At 44.5% G+C, this 19,369-nt stretch overlaps 1 protein-coding gene across 6 annotated transcripts in view; it reads left to right on the top strand.

Annotated features, from left to right (window-relative positions):
• Nucleotides 1-15,255, top strand: part of DYSF (dysferlin) — a 395,589-nt gene extending 380,334 nt beyond the window's left edge. For all 6 annotated transcript variants that reach the window (XM_073611045.1, XM_073611046.1, XM_073611050.1 and 3 more), the window contains 4 exons: nt 7,294-7,472; nt 10,036-10,145; nt 11,697-11,844; nt 15,117-15,255. In XM_073611045.1, coding sequence (XP_073467146.1) covers nt 7,294-7,472; nt 10,036-10,145; nt 11,697-11,844; nt 15,117-15,155 — 476 coding nt within the window. In that variant the 3' untranslated portion in view covers nt 15,156-15,255. The remainder of the gene's footprint in view (nt 1-7,293; nt 7,473-10,035; nt 10,146-11,696; nt 11,845-15,116) is intronic.
• Nucleotides 15,256-19,369: the final 4,114 nt, after the last annotated feature.

Raw genomic sequence — 19,369 nt, 5'->3', positions numbered from 1 at the left:
GCACTTGTGTGTTTAACCAATCTTGTTTTTTCGTACAATTCTCCTTTAAGGGGGTGTGGCAAGGGGTGTGTCCTATGCCTGCATACTTTTGCTGATAGGTGTCCTTCATTCCCATCTCAAAATATTGGGAGGTATGTGTGCTTCCTGATTGGCCAGGAGGAGAAGCAGGAAGACATTAACAATTAATGTAATTAATTAATTCTCTAATGTCACACAAGTGGGTGGGCTCAGGGCGCAGTGCTCTGCATCCTGAGCCCACCCTCTTTGAAGCCAATTAAAGCCTCCGAATCTAATCACGTGCTTAAAAAAAAAAAAACCCACATTGAAGTCCAATGCGTTCAGCACCGTGCATGTAGATTGGGCGCATGGATTAGTGGGGCGGCGTCCCTGCGCCCCTAATGGACGGTCCGCCACTTGTTGCGGCTGAATTTGTAATAGTTCTTGTCTATGGATGATGCTCCAGTATTAAAGCAGACCTTCACCCAGCCTCTTCCCCCTCCCTCTCCCACAATTAGATTATTTTTTAAAATTTTTGTACTGCAATACACACATCCCAGGAGGCAGTTTGACTGATGGGCGCATGCGTGTTTGTCGGCTTTTTCAGGTATGCAAATGTGCTGCAAGGGTTTCAGGTCCCGGCAAAGCACTGTGGCACATCTGCATCCATGCAATGGCTTTTCATGCGCAAAGATGGAGCAGGTATGAAAGTCCCAGATCTCAATGTGCCTGCAAATGTACATACCTCCCAACATTTTGAGATGGGAATGAGGGACACCTACTAGCAAATGCATGTAGGCATAGGACATGTCCCCTGCCACACCCCCCTAAAGGAGCATTAACCTTAAAAAAAGGTTAATTAAATCCACAAGTGCTTTTTTTACCACTACTAATCCTTTATATTGGCTTTTAAAATGTACAAATGCAGCAATTTAGAAATTGGATGAAAGGTTTAGCACTGGGAAACACTTTTTGAAAGATAAAAATAGGATTTTTTTAAAACAGCTTACCTGTAAAATCCTTTTCTTTCGAAGGACATCACGGGACACAGTAATTACTGATGGGTTATATAGGTATCACTGGTGATTGGACACTGGCACACCCTATCAGGAAGTTCAACCCCTATATAATCCCTCCCCCTTGCAGGGATACCTCAGTTTTGTAGCCAAGCAATATAGTGTATTAGAAGAGGGGCGGGACCTCTGTGTCCCGTGATGTCCTTCGAAAGAAAAGGATTTTACAGGTAAGCTGTTTTAAAAAATCCTATTTTCTTTCTCGAACATCACGGGACACAGAGCCACAGTAATTACTGATGGGATGTCCCAGAGCAATGCTACCTGAGGGGGGGGGAACCACGAGCAAGTAGGGTGCAATCAGACCTGAGGACCCTGTACCGCTGCCTGCAGCACACTACGCCCAAAGGCGATATCCTCATGCCTTCTCACATCCACCTGATAGAATCTGGTGAATATATGAACTGAAGACCAGGTTGCGGCCTTGCAGATTTGAGCCATAGAGGCCCGGTGATGCACTGCCCAAGAAGCACCAATAGCCCTTGTGGAATGTGCCCTGATCTGAAACGGAGGAATCTTCTGTTTCAAACCGTAAGCTTGAATGATCAACTGTCGAATCCATTTAGAAATGGTAGCTTTTGACGCTGCCTGTCCTCTATTGGGGCCCTCTGGCAGCACAAACAAAACATCCGTCTTGCGGATCTGAGTAGTTGCCCCTAGATAGGCCTTAACTGCTCTTACTACATCCAACGAATGTAGAGATCTCTCTTCCGGAGAACAGGGATCTGGAAAAAAGGAAGGTAGAACAATGTCTTGGTTTAAATGAAAATCAGAAACCACCTTCGGTAAAAAACTAGGATGAGGGCGTAGTACCACTCTATCCTTGTGTATAATCAAATAAGGCTCCTTACAGGAAAGAGCTGCTAATTCTGATACTCTTCTAGCAGAAGAGATGGCCACCAGAAAAATTAATTTCCTTGTCAACAAGACCAAAGGAATCTGACTTATTGGTTCAAAAGGCTGTTTCTGTAACACAGCCAGGACCAAATTCAAGTCCCAGGGGTTTAGGGGCGCTTTAACCGGAGGATTAAGACGCATCACCCCCTGCATAAAGTTTCGGACCAAAGAATGCGAAGCAAGTGGCCGCTGAAATAATACTGATAAAGCAGAAACCTGGCCCTTGATGGTACTCAAGGCCAGCTTCATCTCTAATCCCATCTGTAGAAAATCAAGGATTCTACCTATGACATATTTCCTGGGATGCCAACCTCTGGATTCACACCAGGTTATATAAGCCTTCCAGACTCTATGATAAATCATCCTGGAAGCTGGCTTCCTTGCATTAATCAAGGTAGATATGAAAGGACCTGAGAGCCCACGACTCTTCAGAACGTGGGTCTCAATAGCCAAACCGTCAAATTTAGTGTTTGTAAGGCAGGATGGAACACTGGACCCTGAGATAACAGGTCTGGGTGTACCGGTAGGGTCCACGGGGAACCCACCGTCATCCTTACTATTTCTGCATACCAAATCCTTCTGGGCCAAGCGGGGGCCACCAGAAGTACCGACTTCCTTTCCTGCCTGATCCTGCGAAGGAGTCGTGGTAGTAGCAGAATAGGCGGGAATGCGTAAATCAGTGAGAACCGATGCCACGGAATCACCAACGCATCCGTCCCGCATGCAAGAGGATCTTTTGTCCTTGCCACAAATCTGTCTATCTTTTTGTTGAATCGGGATGCAAAGAGATCTACATCTGGAACCCCCCATCTTTGGCATATGGCCCAAAAGACGTCGGGATGCAGAGACCATTCCCCTGGAAGTAACTGCTGGCGACTTAGATAGTCCGCCTGCCAATTCTCTATTCCCGGGATGAAAACTGCCGATATGCATGGCACATGCATCTCTGCCCAGACTAAGATCTGGTTCACCTCTTTTTGAGCAGCTCGGCTCCGGGTGCCTCCCTGATGGTTGACATAAGCCACTGCTGTGGCATTGTCGGACTGGATCCTGACCGGACAACCCTGTAGCCTGATAGTCCAGGCTTTTAGAGCTAGATGTATCGCCCGGATCTCCAGAATGTTGATGGGTAAGGTCCTCTCTGTCTTGGACCATACCCCTTGGACCGCAGCCTGTTCCAGAACTGCTCCCCAACCTGACAGACTGGCATCTGTTGTTACCACCGTCCAGGTAACCGGTAGAAAGGATTTCCCCTTCTGCAGGTTTTCGGGTATGAGCCACCAATTGAGGCTCTGACGCACCGCATGCGACAGGTGCATCGGAAAGTCTAATGCCTGAACCTTCTTGTTCCAGGTCTCAGAATACTGTGTTGCAGCATTCTTGAGTGAAACTGAGAATAGGGAACTGCTTCGAATGAAGACACCATCTTCCCTAGTAGCCTCATACAAAGGCGGACTAAGGGACCCTTCTTGGTCCTTACTGTCAGAATCAGCTCTCTCAAAGCAGTGATCTTTGCCTGGGGTAGAAATATTTTCTCCTGGCTTGTATCTATAATCAGACCTAAATACTCCAGTCTTCTTACTGGTTTTAGGAAAGACTTTTCTAAGTTGAGGATCCAACCCAGGTGTTCTAGATACCTGACCGTGGTCCTCAAGTTTCCATTCAAAGAGGCTACCGACCGGTCTATAAAGAGCAGGTCGTCTAGGTATGCTATGACAGCTATACCCTGAGCCCTTAATCTGGCCAGAGGAGGAGCCAAGATCTTTGTGAACACTCGAGGTGCAGTGGCTATCCCAAAAGGCAGAGCCACAAACTGGAAATGGCGCCCTCCTACCTCGAAGCGCAGAAACTTCTGATGAGCAGGAAAAATGGGCACATGCAGATATGCATCTCTGATGTCTATTGATGCCAGAAATTCTCCTCCCTGCAGGGTGGGAACTACTGTTCGAATTGATTCCATGCGGAAGGATTAAATCCTTAGGAATCGGTTCAGATCCCTTAAGTCCAAAATGGGCCTGACATCCCCATTTGGCTTTTGGACCGTAAAAAGGTTGGAATAGAAGCCCAATCCCTGGTCCTTTGCGGGAACTATCATAATGACCTCCTGCGACAAAAGTCGCTCTAACGCTAGAAGGAGAGACTGCTTCTTCTCTGGGTCTCTGGGAACATTTGATCTGAGGAACCGAGGAGAAGGGAATTCCTGAAACTCCAGCTTGTACCCTAAGGTTACCGTGGAGACTACCCATCTGTCCTGGAAGTCCTCGTGCCAGAGCTCTGAGAACTGTCGCAGTCTTCCCCCCACTCGAGTGAGCGGGGGCGCCCCCTCATGCAGAGGTCTTAGTGTTTTGCCTAGTAGGCTTCTTTCCCCAGGACTTCTTTTGTCCCTGGGGTTGACTCTTGTCTCTGGACCCCAATGGAGGCGGCCGTCGAGACTGCCTGGAGGCTGAAGCCCCCGGCGCTGGGGAAAGAGTCCGTTTGAAAGAGGGACGCTTACTCTTCTTCTTGACAGGTAAGAGAGTGCTTTTCCCACAAGAGATTCTCTTGATATAGTTATCCAAGTCCTCTTCAAACAACCTTGCACCACGAAATGGAAACCCAGCCAGTAGCTTCTTACATGGTGCTTCGGCTGACCAATTTTTCAACCATAGGATTCTACGTATATGCACCAACCCCAGTGAAAGACGGGAGGTTTGCACGATAGAATCTCTAATGGCGTCAACCACAAAGCATAAGGCCGCTGGAAGGTTAGCAAACCCCTGGGCCTGCTGTTCAGGTAATACTTTGATGACCTGCTTAACATGGTCTCTTAAGTATTGACAGACTCCAATCGCTGCTACTGCAGGTTGGGCCACTGATCCTGCTAAGGAGAAAACATCCTTCAATAGGGATTCCATCCTTTTATCTACAGGATCCCTGAGCATCTGAGCATTGTCTACAGGACAAGTCAGGCTATTATTTACGGAGGAAATGGCGGCATCAATAGCCGGTATTCCCCACATTTTAATAAACTTTTCTTCCATCGGATAAAGTGTTGAAAACTTTCCCGGCGGAAAAAAACGTTTGTCTGGGTGATCCCACTCAGAATAAATAAGCTTTTCAAGTAAAGTATGAACAGGAAAAGCATGTGCTGCTTGGAAAGGTTTCAGTGACCCCAAAGCAGAAGAGGATTCTTTAGCAGTTTCAGGTATGGGCAACTTAAATGTGGAGCGGACCAATCCAGTGAGGATCTGCACTAAGACTTTCTCCTCTTGGGAAGTCGCAGAGGGTCCCTCTCCACCTGAATCCTCCGAAGAGGAATCATCCATCCCATCCCGATCCTCTGAAAGGGATTCATCTCCTTTATCCCAGAGCTCCTCTGTCTGAGGGTCTTGGGGAACAGAGGAAAGCCTAGTGCGTTTTCTTCCACTGAGTGAAGACGTAATCACGGCCATTAATCTTTCCTCTAGACCATTAATGGTTGAGGAAAAAACCTCTTGTGTAATATATACAGGGGCTGAAGTGCCAGAAGCAGGTGTAGCCCCTGACCCCGATGGCTCTCCCTGGCTAGCCGTCCCTGGCCCATCTTTAGGGGGGGAGGATGCTGCCGACAGGGGGCCCTCAGAACCTGATCGAGATCCCCTAGTGTCTCTGGTTCCTGGGGTGCTTGAACCTCTTCTACCCATAGTGCAAAGCAACAAGGTGTGAGGTATACAAATGAACACTGCCCGCTGAGCGATGTAGTCTGGCTAAAAGCCTTGCTACCCAATGCTCAGTCTGGTGTTACTTCAGTAAATGCTGCCTAGGAGAATGCCTGTGTCCCACCTTACATGCGACCGTCAGCTCTGTGTCTCTCAGAAGGCTGTGTGCACCTGTACAGAGTGCCTTTAATAGCCTGCAGCTGGCCTGAGTGGGAGTCTAAACACTCTGTGCTGACGTCCCGCCCCCTCCTCTACCGCCCCCCCCCCCCCTCGAGTTTTGAAAAAAACTAGCGCTTCCCGCACTGCCGACTCTCCTGTCATGCTTCTGGAGAAAGGCTGGGGATGGGGGGGGGGGGGGAGGAGGGAGGCTGATAACAAGATCTGCCTGAATGGCTATCTTCAGAGATGGTGGCCATTAGGCCGCAGAGCCCGGGTGGTATAACCACTTTCTAGACCCCTGTGGCCCCTCTCTAGCCTGGGGGGGAACATTCAAACATGAGAAATCCCCCTTTCCACCTTACCTGCTTGCAGCCTGCTTTGAGATGCTGGGACATAATCAGCACTGAACACCTGAGACAGTCAGTCAGCATGTGTAGGTTTGTGCTCTTGGCAGCCCCCGGTGGTCACAATAGGCATAGCATGCATTTACCTTAAAGGAGAAAAGCCACTAGAACTCAAAAATTCTGTGGAATCTCCTCTTACCTTATCCAGCCGCAGGGTGCTGTTTACACAGACCCAATCTTCACCTCTCACGGTGGGCTCCGTTTGAAAAAACCGTCAGAGACTGGGGCCCCCATCAGTAGGGGGATCCAACAGTTCTGGGACCGTAAAGCACCTCGCCAGAAATTAGGAAGTTTAAAGCCATTTTCTGATCTGCGGGGTCCAGCTCTCTAAAAAGAGAAGCATTACAGGTAAAACCTCGTTTCTTCGGACACGAGGCCCGGGTACCATTCAATTCGGTCATGAAAAGACACTTTGAATGGATCCCGTTCGCCTGGCTTGCCCCAGTATAGGATCTTAGGATATTCCCTTTGGAGCTCAGCACAGGACATCTTTACACGTCCATCACCTAAGACACTGGCGTAAAAACTGAGGTATCCCTGCAAGGGGGAGGGATTATATAGGGGGTTGAACTTCCTGATAGGGTGTGCCAGTGTCCAATCACCAGTGATACCTATATAACCCATCAGTAATTACTGTGGCTCTGTGTCCCGTGATGTTCGAGAAAGAAAAGTGCATTTTATATACAACTATATAGATCAGACCAAAATGAGGGACAAATGAGGAGGAAAGAGGGACAGAGGGACATTGCTCCAAATCAGGGACAATCCCTCGAAATCAGGCACAGTTGGGAGGTTTGCATGTGGCCGAAAACCCTGCACTTGCACAGATGTGTCGCAGGGCTCTGCCAGGACCCAAATGCCAGGCAGAGCCCTTGAGCACATCTGCGCATGCCAGGCCCAACATTACCGGGGACTGAAGATCCTTCATAGTAAACAGGAAGCTGTATTGAGGGTCTATGTCAAAAATCACACAACATAAACACATGTACTTCAATCTAAGAAAGACAATTTAGGAGGAAATGACAGCATCGGAGCCTCGTTGGCTGATTATAAACAGATCGTTTTATTTTTTTTGTTTTTTTTTAGGTTCCCTGCAGCTAGATCTAAACCGGATGCCGAGACCAGCCAAGACAGCAGAAAAGTGCAGCCTGAACCTACTGGACGAGTCAAATGGTGCAGATCGCTTGGTGTCGCTGTTTGAGCAGAAGACAGTGAAGGGTTGGTGGCCTTGTGTGGGCCAGGAGAATGGCACAAAGATTCTTGCAGTAAGGATCATTACTGATTACTCCAGGAATTTGAACTTTATTTAAAAACTTTGCAAAAGGATAAAGTACAACTCTCGCATTTTTTTTCTCAGTCCCAAAATTGTCCCCTTTTCTAACCCCTTGTGTATTTATTGATATGTATTTTTTCTTATACTTACATTTTATAGGTTTCTTCAGGCTGGTGACATGATTCCTAAGTGCCCTCTTCCTGTTCACAGCTTCCTTGGACGCGCGGCAGGAATAGCGAAGCATGTGACTCACCCCATGTGACAATGCTGGTGCTTATTGATTGGCCTAGCACTGTCACATGGAGGCAGGGAGATCGTCAGCCCTCTGTAAACTGCAGCTAGAAATCTACCTTGAGCTCTCACATGGAGTTTGCCCCTCCTATATACTGGGGATTCTCCAATTAGACTCATCTATTGACCCCTCTATATGTACCCAATTAAGGACTGTCTAGAAGTACCACTAGACTGAGTTTGTACTCTATCTGGTGATGATTGTTCTTTATGAGAAGCTGCTGTGCCCTGATAACCACATGAAGTATAGGTACCTGAGGACATTTTTTGAGTTTCGTTATCCTTGGACCCCTCTTTTTATCCCTCGTAATCTGTCCCTGGATACACATTTGGTCCCCTCTTTTTATCCCTCGTAATCTGTCCCTGGATACACATTTGGTCCCCTCTTTTTTCTCTGTAATCAGTCCCTGGTTATACATTTGGACCCCTCTTTTTATCCCCTGTGATCTGTCCCTGGATACACTTTTGAGACCCTCTTTTTTCCCTGTGATATCTCCCTGGCTATACATTTGGACCCCTCTTGATCCCCTGTGATCCCTCCCTGGATACACATTCGGGCCCCTCTTTTTATCCCCTATGATCCATCCCTGGATACACATCCATACCCCTCTTTTTATCCCCTGTTATCTCCCCCTGGACATGCACTAACTCCTCTTTTCATTCCTGTGATCTCTCCCTGGATACATATTTGGAGCCCTCTTTTTATCCCTGTGATCTCTCTCTCCCTGGATACATATTTGGGCCCCTCTTTTCATCCCCTGTGATCTCTCCCTGGATACATATTTTGGCCCCTCTTTTCATCCCCTGTGATCTCTCCCTGAATACATATTTGGGCCCCTCATTTTATCCCTGTGATCTCTCCCTGGATACATATTTGAGCCCCTCTTTTTATCCCCTGTGATCTCTCCCTGGATACATGTTTGAGTCCCTCTTTTTATACCCGTGATCTCTTCCTGGATACACATTTGAGCCCCTTTTTTTCTCTGTGATCCCTCCCTGGCTATACATTTGGACCCCTCTTTTTATCCCATGTGATCCCTCCCTGGATACACATTTGGACCCCTCTTTTTATCCCCTATGATCCGTCCCTGGATACACATCCATACCCCTCTTTTTATCCCCTGTTATCTCCCCCTGGACATGCACTAATTCCTCTTTTCATCCCTGTGATCTGTCTCTGTATACATATTTGGGCCTCTCTTTTTATCCCTGTGATCTCTCCCTGGATACATATTTGGACCCCTCTTTTTATTCCTGTGATCTCTCCCTGGATACATATTTGGACCCCTCTTTTTATCCCCTGTGATCTCTCTCTCCCTGGATACATATTTAGACCCTTCATTTTATCCCTGTGATCTCTCCCTGGATAAATATTTTGGCCCCTCTTTTTATCCCTGTGATCTCTCCCTGGATACATATTTGGACCCCTCTTTTTATCCCTGTGATCTCTCCCTGGATACATATTTGGACCCCTCTTTTTATCCCCTATGATCCGTCCCTGTATACACACTCATACCCCTCTTTTTATCCCCTGTAATCTCCCCCTAGACATGCACTAATTCCTCTTTTCATCCCTGTGATCTGTCTCTGGATACACAGATGAACCCATCTTTTTATCTCTGTGATCTCTCCCTGGATACATATTTGGGCCCCTCTTTTTATCCCTGTGATCCGTCCCTGGATATACATTCAGATGTCTCGTTTTATCCCTGTGATCTCCCCCCAGATATACATTTATACCCCTCTTTTTATCCCCCATGATCTTCCCCTGGATACACATTTGGACCCCTCATGATTAGTTATTGGATGCACAGGTTTTTTCTCCTATACTTCCTGATGAAGCAGGCTGGGATCTTAGAAAAGTGTTGAATACTATCTCCATCTTACTGCGTTTATCAACTACTGTTAAACGAATAGAATATATTGTCCAGCACTATAAGGATATTGTTACCTTCCAGTGGATGATTAGTAGATATATGGGGTGTATATACCTGCCTGTGTTCATTTCAATTTGTATCACTTTATACTTCTGAGTATTTTATGTGGTTCAGCAAATAATAATAAAACATTATTTTACTTATTTTGTATATGTTTGATTCAATGTACAGTATTGGCACCCATAAAGTTGTTTGACACAAGCCCCCCGCCCAAAGTGACTCCCGTCACAATACTATTTTATTATTATTATTGGAGATGTGGTTTCAGTCCAGTACTGCTATATTACACATGATATGATATTTATTTGTCCTTTCTGCCTCTTACAGGGGAAGATAGAGTTAACATTAGAGATTGTCAATGAGCAAGAACACGACGAACGGCCGGCCGGTATGGGACGTGAAGAACCAAATATGAATCCTAAATTGGAAGACCCTAAGTAAGTTTTCTCTGCCCACTAGGAGCCACCATTTCGTTTTCTTTAAAATTATAACATTCAAAGGATTAGAATGTGACCCATCTTATGTGAAATAGATATATTTGACTTGAAAGACTTTTCATAAGTTAATCTTTCACTGGTCACATTTCTAAAAAGTGGAATAATGTGCCATTTAATACTTTTTACATTTGATTTTTAGAAGATGACTTATTTTTTTTTATGTTTTATTTTATTTGTTATTGAATTCTGACATATTTTAGTGACTGTGCCCAGTGTGAGAAGGTGTTTAGTAACTAACAAACCGTTCTGTCGTGAAATTGCTGACTTTATGAAGGTACATTCACAAGGAATGTCATCCATATCTGTGCTTAACTATTTAAAGTGAAAGCCTAGCCAAAACTTTTTCTGATAGAGTGCTGAAGGGTTTGATCCTTTTGCTGCTGTGTCTCCCATAGTGATTCCTCCTGACTTCCTATGCTGGTGACAGCAGTGGAATTTCCTTTCACTGTCCTCTGAACAAAAAGTGAGGGAAAATCTCCCAAAGGCTATATTAATAAAAACCTAACAGAGGTTCTAACCCTTCCCCTAACCAAAAGCAAGAAAATGGTTTAGGCTTGAGTTCCTCAGACCTGCAACAAGAGTGCAAGATTGGCTTCATGGCTTCACTGGCCTCTTGTTTGATTGGGGTGACTCTTAGGCCCATTGCAAGATGGGGCAGACTCTGCCAAGCAGATCCGCCTGCTCAGCGAGGGATCTCTCCGCTGATTCCTACTGACCAGGCAGATGACAGGTCCCTGTCTGCTCCGCTATGCAGCACAGACACAGACGCAGCCCGCTCTTCTCTATGGGGCGGTCAGATGAAAACTAAGGTCTTGTCCATTTCCATCTGACTGTCATCCAATCTGATCCACTGGACGGATGGGAAACAGATTTCTATTCCTCCGCTGCTCCATAGAGAGCTATGGATGTTTCGATCAGGTCCCCCTGAAAAACTGAAAGGGGGACCCGATTGGTCCGTCAGCATGAAAGGGGCCTTTAGTAAAACTGGAGAGTGCAAAATGTGGTGCAGCTGTGCATGGGAGCCAATCGGCTTCTAATTTCAGCTTGTTCAATTAAGATTTGAAAAAAAAACAAAAAACTGGAAGCTGATTTCTATGCAGAGATACACCAGATTTGGCACTCTCCCCCTGCAACATCTCATTCCATTGTAGTACAAAAAGGTACAGTCTACATGAGAGCGACAATGCTGCTCTGAATTCAGTAGCAATACAGCAGAGTAGTCACCCCATCACAGGAAGCTGCATGAGGTGGACTTCACTGGCTGGATCAGTAGGTATTAGTGAGATTTTGCAGAGGGACTCAGGGAAAACGAAAAGTATAGATGTACTTACCATTAAGTGCTTTAGCACATTTTTTTTTTTTTTTTTAAAGAGGAGGCTATAATCGTAGCAGGGGAATAAACCTAGAAATAACCCCCTGCTCTGTGTACACTAGGATGTATATCAATGTATGGACCTTCTAGAAGCTAACCTAAGTATGTTTGGTTCCTAGGCGTCCAGAGACATCATTCTTGTGGTTTACATCTCCCTACAAGACACTGAAGTACGTCCTCTGGAGAAAATACAAGTGCCTCCTTCTGGTTATCCTCATCACTGTTTTAGTACTCCTCTTTTTGGGAGTATTCCTCTACTCTTTCCCGGTAAGATTTTCCTCTTCTCCCCTACCTTTCCATCCTCTTCCACCTCCTCTCTTCTCATTTTTCTCTATCATGTCTTCCCTGCTCTTTTACTCACAACCTCGTCCCCTCTCCCCCTTTCCCCCCTTCTACTATATCCCCTCCCCCATTCTTTTTCCATCTCCTTTTTGCCCCCCACCCCTCCTTACTTCTTCCATTTTTTCTTCTTTTGTTCTCTCTCCCCTCCTCTTACCTGTCCCCTGTCCTTTCCCTTGAATCTCCTCTCTGTTCATTATCTCTCCCTTCTCTACTCCTTTTCTTGCCTTTACTTCTGCCTCTTCTTCCATCTCTTCTCTTTAAATTTTTCTTTTCTCTCTCCTCTCCGTTTTCCTTCTTTCCTCCACCCCTTCACCGTACTATGGTATTCCTTCGCCTGTCTTCTTCCCTCACCACTCCTCTTCTTTCCTTTTTTCCCCTCTCCTCTTCCATCTCTTCTCTCCTTTCCTTTTCCATCTCTTCTCTCCACTCCTTTTCCATCTCTTCTCTCCTCTCCTTTTCCATCTCTTCTCTCCTCTCCTCTTCCATCTCTCCTCACATCTTCCATCTCTCCTTTCCTCTCCTCTTCCATTTCTCCTCTCCTATTCCTTCTCTTCTCTCCTCTTCCATCTCCTCTCTCCTATTCCATCTCTCCTCTTCCATCTCTTCTCTGTTCTCCTCTTTCATCTCTTCTCTCCTCTCCTTTGCCATCTCTCCTTTCCTTTCCTCTTCCATCTCTTCTCTCCTCTTCCATCTCTTCTCTGTTCTACTCTTTCATCTCTTCTCTCCTCTCCTTTTCCATCTCTCCTCTCCTTTCCTCTTCCATCTCTTCTCTCCTCTTCCATCTCTTCTCTCCTCTCCTCTTCCATCTCTTTTCTCCTCTCCTCTTCCATTTCTTCTCTCCTCTCCTCTTCCATCTCTCCTCTCCTCTCCTCTTCTATCTCTTCTCTCCCCTTCCATTTATTCTCTCATCTCCTTTTCCATCTCTTCTCTTCTCTCCTTTTCCATCTCTTCTCTCCTCTTCCATCTCTTCTCTGCTCTCCTCTTCCATCTCTCCTTTTCCTCCTCTCCTCTTTTCCCTGTTCTCTCTTTCCTCTACTCTGCTTTCTTCCTTTCTCCCTTCATGCTCTTTTTCTCTCTCTTTGTTGTATTACATACAAAGCTGTGTCCTATGTGTCGCGCAGTATATGATAATACTGTATTGTGTCTGTAGTGTGAACCCATTACCTTTTTGCTCAAAAGATGGAGCTTTGAAACTGGACGTTGCTTGTAAAATGTTAATCGCTTGCTGTGTGATTGTCACTCATTTACACAGTAATACAGTTAGGCCTCATTCACATGGAATGTAATTATACGTGCCCCATGTGAGGACCGTGTTCACCCACACAGCGATGCATAGGTAACCCGTGCATCCCTGTGCAGACAGTCACATTGTTGTCAGTTGGGACACCGCCGCTGCTCCACATGTGACATTGGATGCTACATTGGCAACAGGGGCTTTGTCCATGCAGGTACTGCGTCCCAGGTGACAGCAATGGGACTGCCTGCTTGGGGATGCATGGAACACCTGTGCATCGCCTTGTGTGTAAACATGGCTCCTAAACTGGCCATGGACTCATAGACCCCATGTGAACAAAGCCTTGTATTGATACAAAGTAAAATTATTGTGCAGCGCTCAAAACATGGAAATACATATGCAAACTAATGTACACTTAAAAAAAAAAAAAAACTTAAACTTAAAAAAAAAAAAACATTTTGACTTTTGACATTTTGACTAAGCCATTTGCTATGCTCTTAATCCTAACACATAGCTTGTCCACCCCTAAGTCATAACCTTTGAACTCACCTAACCCCTAACCTAATACCTGATAGCATCATATTCACCATTCTGCACCGGAAGCCATATACCATTGAATACAACATTTTACAAGATCTTAGCTCTAGAAGCTTTCAATACATGAAACTCCTTATCTGGAAACATGTTCCCGGCCAGCCAACCAAAACCATTAAATTATTGTGATAACCAGGCAATTAGCATTTTTAGAGGGATGGGGGTCAACAATGACAAATAGATCACATATGCATCGGCATAAAAAATGTTAAGACTACAGCAGTCTTTAAAGAGACCCTGTCAGTCTCTAATAAATATGTACCTGAAGTTCTCTGCAAGAGAAGAGCCTAATACCCACCTCTCTGGTGGCCTTTCCTTTGTTTCTGTTCTGACACTGCAACCTTCATAAGACAACTTGGCATCCAATACTTTTGGAGTGTGCTTGTGTCTTGGACACCTTGCTGTGGCTCTTTCCTCTGATCTCTAGCTTCTAGGTATGGAGAAGGGGACCACAGTGTAAGAGGTGAGTATTATAGCTCTTCTCTTGTGGGGGAACGTCAGGTAGGGTCTCTTTAAAGAGGCCAGACAGGTATCTTTTCTGTGCCTGGACAGTTTTCCAGTATTATGCCACGTACACACGGGCGGACTTTCCGATGGACTTTCGACGGACTTCCAACGGACTTTTGAACGAACGGACTTGCCTGCACACGATCACACCAAAGTCCGACGGATTTGTACGTGATGATGTATGACCAGACTAAAATAAGGAAGTTGATAGCCAGTAGCCAATATCTGCCCTAGCGTGGGTTTTCGTCCATCGGACTAGCATACAGACGAGCGGATTTTTCGACTGGACTCGAGTCCGTCGGACAAATTTGAAACATGTTCCAAATCTAAAGTCCATCAGATTTTTGACCGAAAAAGTCAGCTGTAGGTCCGATGGAGCCCACACACGGTCTGATTGTCCGCCGGATTCGGTCCCTCGGACCAGTCTGGTCGAAAAGTCCGCCCGTGTGTACACGGCATTAGAGACACAAAAAGTAAACCTCAACTCTCCCCACTTCCTAACAACCCTGCTGATAGATGCGTCCCCTCTCAGAACCAACTATTAGCTGTTAAAGCAGAGTCAAGGCTGCCAGCACTGGTTAGCGCCACTAGGCTTGCTTTGGTCACAACGGTCCACTTGTGAACCCTTTGCATGTCACTATTGGCAACCACAATCTAGCTTGGACCAGCCTTGGAAGCCTATTGAAAAGATTTTTGAAGAAGGTCAAGCAATTATAAGATATTGTAGTCTCTGTGCTGCTGCTCGACTGTCCTATTAGCACACCTGATCAGTAGGGATCCCAAGCAGAACAAGTGTGAAGAATTTTGCTGCATCTTCTTGTAAAACCAATGCGGTGATTGTCTCCTGTTTTTTCTCTTGCAGAATTACGCTGCTATGAAGTTAATGAAGCCATACAGTTAAGAACACACCAGCTGATGAAAGCCCTGCCAAGTGCATCCTGAAGCCTCCGTCCATTGGCAGCCCTATGTACAGTATAGTCAATAAAGACTACTATGCCAAAGATGTTCCTCTATATCACCCTGCATTTTTGCTACCGCAGTTCACTGCAATGCACACTAATGCGTTTCTAGTTTTTTTTGTTTTTTTTTGTGTTGCAGTGCAGGTGCATTGTGAAAGCGGTTTCAATTCACAGTGAATGGCGCCCCAGCGTAACCAGCGCCCGTGTGTTAATGCCGTGCTGTGAATGTGCCCCAAAGGGTAGTATTGCCAAGGGATATTTGGTTAGGGTTGGAGCCTGGAGGGCTGATCATTTTCTGCTCTCTACTGGGGCCCCATTTCTGGCTAGGAATAGCTCTTAGCAGAGTTCTTCTTCATTTTAAAACACAGAGCCAGGGGCTGTGTAACTTCTAAGCCCCGTATCTGAAAACAGTTGGGCTGAGATGGGCTGGTTGTTATGGGAAATGTCACCACAGATCATTGTTTAGTTTGTGTGTCTAGGGCAGTACTTTCCCTATCACTGGGTACACACTGCAAGTTTTGTGCAACCCAGCGGGTAAAAAAAAAAGGTAGATTGCTATACCAACACAGTGGGGGTCTGCCCCACTGTGCTATTGTACCCCCCAGCCACAATATACTGATCAGCACCCACAGTCATTGGCTGCGAGCACTGATCAGATACTGGCTTTTCAGCATTTCCTTTTGACAGAAGCCGGCCTTTAGATCAGTTTCTATCAGACAGACTGCTGCACACTCTGACCGAAAGTTGGCCGGTCCAGTTTTCGGACAGAGTGTACGCAGCTTAAGAAGGTGATATGGGATCCCGTCAGATAAGGGCTCAGCATTTACACAGCCCTTAACTTTCATATGGAATTAAACATGCTAAGCCCCGTAATGTGCTTTTAAAGAGTCCCTTAAACCTTCCTGTGCAATATGTGTGATAATCTACAGCAGCCAATGAAACATTCTTTTATAGTCCCAGAAAAACGCGATTGTTCGGAATTTCGAAATTTCGGAAATTTGAATATTTCGGAAATTCGAAATTAGGAAATTTGAAAATTCAAAAATTTGGAAATTTGAAAATCCAAAATATTAAATTATAGGTATTGGAATTTCCTTTTAAATTTCGCTGTTAGTGAACGAGTACAAATTTATCCAAAGTTACGAGTTTTCCGCTATAAGAACGAGGGTATAGTGGAGTGAACACAAAGATTTGTGTGAAAGCAAAACTATACTTCTATATCATTGTAGAGGTCAATTGAGAATATTCTCCAGGAGAAAGGTAAACTCTTACACATTTACAGGCACCGCTCAGTGAATTACAGGCCTTATTTACATCTACACTATATTGTCAAAAGTATTGGGACGCCTGCCTTTACACGCACATGTTCTTTAATGGCACCCCAGTCTTAGTTCGTAGGGTTCAAAATTGAGTTGGCCCTCCCTTTGCAGCTATAACAGCTTCAACTCTTCATGGAAAGGCTGTTCACAAGGTTTAGGAGTGTGTCTATGGGAATGTTTAACCATTCTTCCAGAAGCACATTTGTGAGGTCAGGCACTGATGTTGGATGAGAACGTCTGGCTCACAGTCTCCACTCTAATTCATCCCAAAGGTGTTCTATTGGGTTGAGGTCAGGACTCTCTGCAGGCTAAGGATGAGCTCCGGCGTGTTCGCATGCTGCATGTGCCGATCCCGCCAGGAAGTCGGCACGGCGCAGCGCTAATCACAGACAATGAGACATTTCCCGAGCTCTGCAGCCGCACATCGGGAAAATGTCTCACTGTCTGTGATTAGCGCTGCGCCATGCCGACCTCCTGGCGGGATCGGCACATGCAGCATGCGAACACGCCGGAGCTCATCCTTAGTGCAGGCCAGTCAAATTCCTCCACCCCAAACTCGATCATCCATGTCTTTATGGACCTTGCTTTGTGCACTGGTCAAAATCATTTGGTGGAGGGGGGATTATGGTGAGGGGTTGTTTTTCAGAGGTTGGGTTTGGCCCCTTAGTTCCAGAGAAGGGAACTCTCAAGGTGTCAGCATACCAAGACATTTTGGACAATTTCATGCTCCCAACTTTGTGGAAACAGTTTGGGGATGACCCCTACCTGTTCTAACATGACTGCGCACCAGTTCACAAAGCAAGGTCCATAAAGACGTGGATGAGCGAGTTTGGGGTGGAGGAACTTGACTGGCCTGCACAGAGTCCTGACCTCAACCCAATAGAACAGCTTTGGGATAAATTAGAGCGGAGACTGCGAGCCAGGCCTTCTTGTCCACATCAGTGCCTGACCTCACAAATGCGCTTCTGGAAGAATGGTCAAACATTCCCATAGACACACTCCTAAACCTTGTGGATGGCCTTCCCAGAATAGTTGAAGCTGTTATAGCTGCAAAGGGTGGGCCAACTCAATATTGAACCCTACAGACTAAGACTGGGGTGCCATTAAAGCTCATGTGCGTGTAAAGGCAGGTGTCCCAATACTTTTGACAATATAGTGTATATAAGGACTGAAGGCTGTGTAAACACAGAGCCCTTATCTGAAATCATCTGTACTGCCATAGACATCTGCAATAAACCGGTATCTGTTGCAGCACTTCCTCTCACAACCAGCCCATCTCAGCACATTTGATATCAGCTTCGGGCTTTGATGTTTCACAACCTGGAGAACTTGGATAAGTGGGAATTAATGATTCATTTTGGTAGTTCTCCACTGCCATCTGTGTGTTTGATTCCATGTAAAGGATACCAGCACCAGACTCCTGATTGCATCCCCAGCACTGAGCATTTCAAGTATCCTAGTCTTCTGAAGTTACTCATTTAAAATCTAGACATATGCAATTCGTTTAGTTCTGAATTAGTTTTTTAACAAATTTTGAAAAATTCATTAATTTCCGAATTTTTCAATTTCCGAAATTTCGAATTTCCGAATTTTGATTTTCCGAATTTTCAAATTTCCGAATTTTCGAAAACACTAAACTTCGGAAATTCTAAATTTCGAAAACTGGAAAATTCTGAATTTTAGAATGTCTAAATTTCAGAAATTCAAAATTTCGGAAATTCAAAATTCGGAAATTCAAAATTTTGGAAATTATAAATTTCATAAGTTCGAAATTCGAAAATTTTGGAATTTGGAAATTCAGAATTTCGGAAATTTGAAAATTCTCAGTTAGGAAATTCGAAAATTCCAAGATTTGGAAATTTGAAAATCCAAAAATAAGAATGAAAATCTGAACATTCAAAAGAATGAAAATCTGAAAATTCGAAAACCTGAAAATCTGAAATAACTAATAATAAATATTAAATTATAGGTATTGGAATTTCCTTTCAAATTTAGCTGTTAGCGAATGTAACGAATACGAATTTATCCAAAGTTACGAATTATCTGAAATAACGAATGCCGCATCTAAACAAATGGAATGTAACGATCTAATAATAATAAATAACAATAATGATAATAAAACTTTTTTATTATTATTATTTATTATTAATTTGTTCCATTCCATTTGTTTAGATGCGGCATTCGTTATTTCGGATAATTCGTAACTTCGGATAAATTCGTATACGTTACGTTCACAAATTTGAAAGGAAATTAGGAATTTAGAAATTTGAAAATCCGAAAACTTGTAAATCTGAAAAAAAGAAAGAAAATCAGTAAAAAAATTTCCAAATTTAAGAATTTCAGAATTTTATTAGTTTTTTTGCTTTTTTCAGAAATTCGAAGATTCGAAAATCCGAAAATTTGCAAATCTGAAAAAAAAGGAAAATCAGTAAAAAATTTTTGAATTTCCGAATTGTATTTGTTTTTTTGCTTTTTTTGAAAATTTGGAAATTCGGAAATTCAAAAATCCAAAAATTCGCAAATCTGAAAAAAAAAAGAAAATCAGTAAAAAATTTCGACTTTCTGAATTTTTCGAATTTCTGAAAAAAGCAAAAAAAACAAATAAAATGAAAACAAACACATTTTTTGTTAGTGCACGTCTATCAAAATTTAAAAGAATGAATACACAGTCCTACTTAGATATTTTATCAGCCCACGCCTTGCAATTGGTATAGAGATTAACATTCAGAAGACTGTTACAGCCTAAATAACCCTATATTCATAGGCGTGCGCACATGGTGTGCCAGATGGGCCTGGGCACACCCTAATCACCCTGTGTGGCGCAGATTCCCCCAGTT

The sequence above is a fragment of the Aquarana catesbeiana genome, linkage group LG01 (genome assembly GCF_042186555.1).
Source record: "Aquarana catesbeiana isolate 2022-GZ linkage group LG01, ASM4218655v1, whole genome shotgun sequence".
Lineage (NCBI taxonomy): Eukaryota > Metazoa > Chordata > Amphibia > Anura > Ranidae > Aquarana > Aquarana catesbeiana.
Note: the sequence above shows the minus strand (reverse complement) of the source record. Positions and strands in the feature narration are given on the sequence as shown.